Source organism: Chrysochloris asiatica, unplaced genomic scaffold, assembly GCF_000296735.1.
Source record: "Chrysochloris asiatica unplaced genomic scaffold, ChrAsi1.0 scaffold00042, whole genome shotgun sequence".
In the NCBI taxonomy this organism is placed as follows: domain Eukaryota; kingdom Metazoa; phylum Chordata; class Mammalia; order Afrosoricida; family Chrysochloridae; genus Chrysochloris; species Chrysochloris asiatica.
Window position 1 is genome coordinate 7654223 of NW_006408560.1, and position 6698 is coordinate 7660920.

Below are 6698 nucleotides of genomic sequence, written 5' to 3' on the forward strand. Positions count from 1 at the left end.
GCATGGAGGGGATTGTAATCATGGCAATGAAATGATATACGATAGGATGAATGTAAAACTAATGTTCTCCCATGTAAACTATCACATATTTCACAATAAAACATTTAAAAAAAAAAAAAAAAAAAAGCTTATGCATACAGTTACTATTGTTGTTGTGAAGTGCCATCGAGTCAGTTCCAACCCATTGCGACCCTGTATAGAGTTTCTGAGGAGCAGCTGGTGAGCTTGACTTGCTGACCTTGTAGTTCAAACAGCTTTGCAGTCTGGTGTATTAACCCACAAGGCCACACCAGGACTCCTGTATGACCCAGAAATTATAGTATACCCAAGAGAAAAAATAAGTCCACGTAAAAAATTATACATGAAGCTTTCCTAGCGATCCCATGGATCTGTCTCTTGCTTCAACAGTGTTAGGGCAGAACAGATCCGGGAACGCTGCACCTCCAGCCTCGGACTACCTCCACTTACACAATCTCTTCTCTGGACCTTCTTCTTGGCCATTCCCTGTTGCTAGTTGACCAGTTAAACACTGCTTTTTTAGTCTGTGGTTGGCTCCAAATCTCCAACCAACCATGAGCTCTCAGATCCATCAGAATTATTCCACTGAAGCGGAGGCCAGCGTCAACTGTTTGGTCAATCTGCATTTGCGGGCCTTACACCTACTTCTCTTTGGGCTTCTATTTCAGTCTTGACGATTTGGCCTTGGAAGGCATGGGACATTTCTACTGCGAGTTGGCAAAGGAGAAGTGCAAGAGTGCTGAGCATCTCTTGAAACTGCAAAACTAGTATGGTAGACATGTTCTCTTCCAGGACGAGCAGAAGCCATCCCAAGATGAATGGGGAAGAACCCTGGATGCTATGGAAGCCGCTCTGGCCCTGAAAAAGAACCTGAACCGGTCCCTCTGGATCTGCATGATGTGGGTGCTACCCACACAGACCCCACTTCTGACTTTCTGGAGAACCACTTCCTTGATGAGAAACTGAAAATTATCAAAAAGATGGGTGACCACTTGATCAACAGGGTGGCCAGCTCTCAGGTGGGTCTGGGCAAATCTGTCTTTGAGAGGCTCATCCTCAAGCAGGAATAGGAGCCTGTAGAGCCCGGCAACCTGTGAGCGGCTTTTAGCCTTTCCCTGCCCTCCTCAAACTTTCGGCTGAGCCTTGCCCTCCAGCCACAGAGGCAGCATCATCGCCACCTGGAAGCCCATCCTTTCCCAAGCCATGGACTAAGAAAACAATAAAGCTTTCTTTTACAGCAAAAAGAAAAAAAAAAAAAAAAAAGGTTATACATGAATGTTTATAACAGCATTATTCACAATAGCCAAAAAGTAGAAACAGTCCAAATGTGCAACAGTTGATGAATGGATAAACTGCGGTATATCACTGGTACGACATAAAAAGGGGTGAAGTATTAGTACATGGACTAACACTGAAAATATGATGCCACGTGAAAGAAAGCAGATACAAAAGGCCACATATTGTGTGCTTTAATTTATATAGAAGTCTGAAAAAGCAAATCTGTAGATACAGGAAGTAAATAAGTGATTGCCAGAGGATAGGGGGAAGGAAGAATGAGGAGTGACAATATTTCTTTTGAGAGTGATAGTTATGGTGATTGTACAACTTTGTAAATATTCTAAAGACCACTGAATTTTATACTTGACAAGGGTGAATTTTATGATGTATGAATAATGATCTCAAAGCACTGTGTTAAAATTAATTTTCACCAGTTATTCTAGCCATATCTCATGTGTTTAGTAGCCAAATGATAATGGATTGGAGAGTACAGATACAGAACATTTCATTTCCATTGTTGTAGAAAGTTCTATTTCCCATTGCTACTAAAAAAACACACATTTTGGCTAAATTCATTGATCACATCATATTTAAAATTGTACAAATAATAAGATTATTTTATAAAAATTCAGATACACAGTGAAATTTCCAAATTCCATAAATCACCAATTGTCCCAGAACTTTATCCAGAAGTTAGCACTATTCATTCATTTGCTGTGTCATCTTTCTGAACTATTTTGAATACTTTTACATGTGTATGTATATGCACATTGCTTTTAGTTGTTAATGATACTTCAACGATAATGGTTCTTGCTTTCTCTGAAATCCTTGTACGTAAGTCTCTTACACTCATTAGAGTTCTACTCATCCACAGGTGATGCTGGGAGCAGAACTCCGAAAGACCAGAAGGTGAGTTTGGGTGGGTGAGGGAAGGAAGGATAAAAGATAACAATGTAAAAATAGGAGAAACTTTTGGCCTGAAAATTCATTCTGTTGAACCATGGGCATATAACCATTTATTCCTGAATCAGCTCTGCAGGTTTTAACCCTTTAATAGATATCAGAATGCAAAAGAGGCTACCAAGAGGTGTATTCACTAACTACATATTGCCCTCTAGTTGATCCAACTCACAGCAACCCTAGTGGACATATTGGAACTGCTTCATAGGGTTCCTAGGCTGTCATCTTTACAGTAGTGAACTACCACGTCTTTCTCGTGTAGAACAGCTGGTGGGTTCAAACCACTGACCTATTGGTGGGCAGCCAAGCACTTTAACCACTGTGCCACCAGAGCACCTTATGCACTAATTCCAAAACCAAACTCATTGACATCAAATTAATTTGTACTCGTTGTTGTTATGTGCCAAAGAGTGACTAGTGGGTTTGAACTGCTGACCTTTCAGTTAACAGTAGTCCATTGCTTAGCCTACAGTGCCACCAGTGCTCCTGTGCACTAACTGAGTGGAGGTGGTGGTTGTGTGCTACTGAATTAATTCTAACTCATATTGATCTTTTGTAGGGTTTCTGCAGCTGTAAATCTTTACAGAAGCAGAAAGCCTCATCTTTTTCCCAAGAAGCAGCTGGTGGATTCAAACTGCTGTTGTTGCAGTTAGCTGTTTAATGCATTACCCGTTATACCCCCAGGACTCCTTATACACAAAGTACTGAGTGCTAAATGAATGTAGAATTTAACAGTGATCAACTAGGTGTGATTAATAAAGCAAAGCTTCCTAAAGCCAGTTTCTGAACCAAGTTTGTAACAAAAGCCTGCTTTTGCCTGGTAAAGTAACCACATGACTCACTCCATTTTGTTTTTTTAAACAGAAAGTCTCTCTCATTCTCAAGTTATTTCTAACGCATGTGCTGTTTTGGAATATGTTTGCCTCATTTCTATCCGTTTAGCTCCGTGAAGCTATGGCTGCCTTAAGAAAGTCAGCTCAAGATGTCCAGAAGTTCATGGATGCTGTCAATAAGAAGAGCAGTTCCCAAGATCTACATAAAGGTCAAGGTCAGGAGGTTCCTGGGTATAGGCAGGAGAGGATAGGGAGGTAGGGAGGTGAATTCCTGCCGAGATTTTGTGGATAACTACCTTTGCTTATGCTTCTCTGAATTCTCCATATCCGTTGTGCTTTCTATTAACACCACTGGCTATTAGCACCATAGTCAATTAAGATTATTTGTGCCATTCTCTTTATTGTCGTCGTCTGCCTAAATCTTCAGTCTGCTGATTGTGGTATGTCAGACTCTTGTCCTTAGCAGCTGACAACTTAACCATTGTGTCACCAAGGCTCCTTAATACCTTTTTAACTCTCCACATTTAGGTTGTTTCCATGCCCATGACTATTCCTTCAAAGTGTTGATTAGGGAGGGCAGAGTAAGTTAAATTCTTATAAAGAGATTTGAGGGAAGCTTTGTAGAATGGGGCTGTTACCTACAGGAAAATCCTTTATAAATATTACGTACCATTTAAAAGTGGTAGTTGCTGTTGGTTTATTCAACCTATACCGTAGCTCTTAGTACAACTTTGCTTTCTTCCATAGGAACCTTAAGTCAGATGTCTGGGGAACTGAGCAAAGATGGTGACCTGATAGTCAGCATGCGCATTCTGGGCAAGAAGAGAACTAAGACATGGCACAAAGGCACCCTTATTGCCATCCAGACTGTTGGTATGTTCAAATTAGAGGAAGAACCAGTAAAAGGTGACCCTGACAGGTCTACATTGCCAGTTATTTCTCTTCCCCCACAGCCTTTCCTTCCTTGTCCCTCATAGCAGCCAGGACTGAAATTGAAAACTGCTTAAATTTGTTTCTCATCTTTTTCTTTTACTCAGGCCCAGGGAAGAAGTACAAGGTTAAATTTGACAACAAAGGAAAGAGTCTCCTGTCGGGGAACCATATAGCCTATGATTACCACCCTCCTGGTGACAAGCTGTATGTGGGTAGTCGAGTGGTGGCCAAATACAAAGATGGAAATCAGGTCTGGCTCTATGCTGGCATTGTAGCTGAGACACCAAACGTCAAAAACAAGCTCAGGTACCTGGACAGGGGACTGTAAAGGGAATGAAGAAGAGAACACGGCACCCTCCCTCTTTAAGCCACAGTCCAGATTTCACAATTAGCTTTTATATTTTGAGTCCCCCATGGCCAGAAACCTATTCTGGTGTTATGCAGTAGGAGTCATGTGTATGAATTCTTGTTCCTTCCTTTGGAGAGAGGAGAGCAATTAAGATTAATTAATGATCTGGAAAATGGGACAATTTATGTAGAAAGAAGAGAAGAAGTGGGGACTGGTGAGTTACAATAACCTAGGAATCTGATTGAGGAACAAGAATAAATGGTTATGAACAAGTGGACATGTTGACCAGAAGGGAGAATTCCTAACTCTTAGAGTTGTTGTTTGTTGTTAAATTCCAACTCAACTAATAGGGACTCTGTAGAATTCCACATTTTTGCATATAACAAGCCCACATAAATAATGCATTCGCACATACAATGCACACACCGCACATAGAAAACTAACTCACGAGAGGGTTTTGTACTTTGCAGAAGTTATGTAATATGTACATTATTAATGCAAAAATAGGGTAATAGGAAGAAAGTAGATTGGAATAGTGTATTTTCTGCTGACCCAAAAAAGTGGAAGTAAAGGGAAAATTGTTTCTGTAGATCGTGTTAAAAATTCCTCATATTCATGACCCCCAGATTTTTGAACCGTCACTCTTCACTTACAGGTTTCTCATTTTCTTTGATGATGGATATGCTTCCTATGTCACACAGTCTGAACTGTATCCTATTTGCCGGCCATGTGAGTATCCTTTCTTCTTGGTTCTGGTCCTTTCCTCTTTTACCGTGTATTTCTTCTTGAGACACCTATTTGAAAATCTCCAGTTGTTTTGGGGTTTTTTTGGTGCACAACATTCTCCCTGAGTTTCAAGGAGGAGCATTTATTGCTGTTGTTAAGTGCTATTGAGTCAATTCTGACTCATAGCGACCTTGTATAGGGTTTCTGAGGCTGTATATCTTTGTGGAAACAGTCAGTCCCATCTTTCTCCCACGGAGTGACTAGTGGACTCGAACCAGCAACCTTGTGGTTACAGTCCAGTCCTTATTGTACAGAGCCACATTGTTCCCTCAAGGAGGAGCATAAGCTTGGTTAATGCCCTTTGAAAGATAGTATTTTCTGTATCTGACCCTGGGTGTACTACTCTTATTACAGATATGTGTTTATTTAATTTCTAAATAATTTAGGTGTGGGGAGGTAGTACTTCTATCCTAATGTCAGGTTTTACCTAATACTCATGTAAATCTGTAGTCTTCATAGCGTTTTCCACAGAAACTGTGTTAGATGGAAACTTCATGGTGTTACTCTGACTTGAGAACAGACTCCCCCAGAAGTAAATGTCTTTAATTGCAGAAAGAGCCAACTAATAACCCCTTTGTTCCCACATATTGTGGCAATAAACATCTTCAGGGTCCCTTACAAGCCCATCAGTTCATCGCTACCTGCCCTCTCTCAGCCCTTCTTTTTCCCTTTGCACAGTGAAAAAGACATGGGAGGACATTGAAGACATCTCCTGCCGAGATTTCATAGAGGAATACATCACTGCCTACCCTAACCGCCCCATGGTGCTGCTTAAGAGTGGCCAGCTTATCAAAACTGAGTGGGAAGGCACATGGTGGAAGTCCCGAGTTGAGGAAGTGGATGGCAGCTTAGTCAGAATCCTCTTCCTGGTACTGTATCTCACTAAAGCTTTGGAGGCAGGGGTAGGGGGCATAGGACAAAATAATTATGGTTATTTTGTAGGTATTCCTTAATTTTTCACTTGTCTATTTGTAGTCAGACTTTATTTTTTCTTTCTGTGCCTCTAGCTGGCTCTTGAAAATGAATTTCATTATGAGAGTAATCTGCATGGTTTTTATTTAGTTTTTTTATATTCCCCTAGGAATAATCACACTGGGTGTAGGTACAGGGAAGGCAGGTTAGGAATTTGGAAAAAAGCAGGACGAAGAAGTGGAATCAAAGAACTGGAGGTCTTGAAGATTTATCAAGGCTCGGTTTAACACATCTTCTGTACGTTTCTTTTTTTCCCTTTCACCCTTTTGTTAGAATTTCATTTTTTCTTTGTGTGCTATCTCAGCCCTTTGTTCCTTATCACACAAAGGCCTTTGTGATCATTGTCACACTTTTTAGTTCAGTCTCTCAAGGAATATATTTTTCATCTTGATATTTAGAGTTGGTGCCTGGCATACAAGTTGTTGAATTGTTGTTGTTAGGTGCCATCGAGTCAGTACCGACTCATAGCGACCTTATGGACAGCAGAACAAAACACTGCCCGATCCTGGGCCAACCTCACTACTGTTGACACACTTGAGTCCATCGATGCTGCCACTTGGCCAATCCAT

The 6698-nt window shown here is 40.9% G+C and overlaps 1 protein-coding gene across 2 annotated transcripts in view; it reads left to right on the top strand.

Annotated features, from left to right (window-relative positions):
• SETDB1 (SET domain, bifurcated 1) overlaps window positions 1-6698 on the top strand; it is a 77898-nt gene that overhangs the window by 21326 nt on the left and 49874 nt on the right. For both annotated transcript variants that reach the window (XM_006861386.1, XM_006861387.1), the window contains exons 4-9: window positions 2171-2205; window positions 3199-3298; window positions 3837-3962; window positions 4127-4328; window positions 5027-5100; window positions 5836-6026. In XM_006861386.1, the coding sequence (XP_006861448.1) occupies window positions 2171-2205; window positions 3199-3298; window positions 3837-3962; window positions 4127-4328; window positions 5027-5100; window positions 5836-6026 (728 nt within the window). The remainder of the gene's footprint in view (window positions 1-2170; window positions 2206-3198; window positions 3299-3836; window positions 3963-4126; window positions 4329-5026; window positions 5101-5835; window positions 6027-6698) is intronic.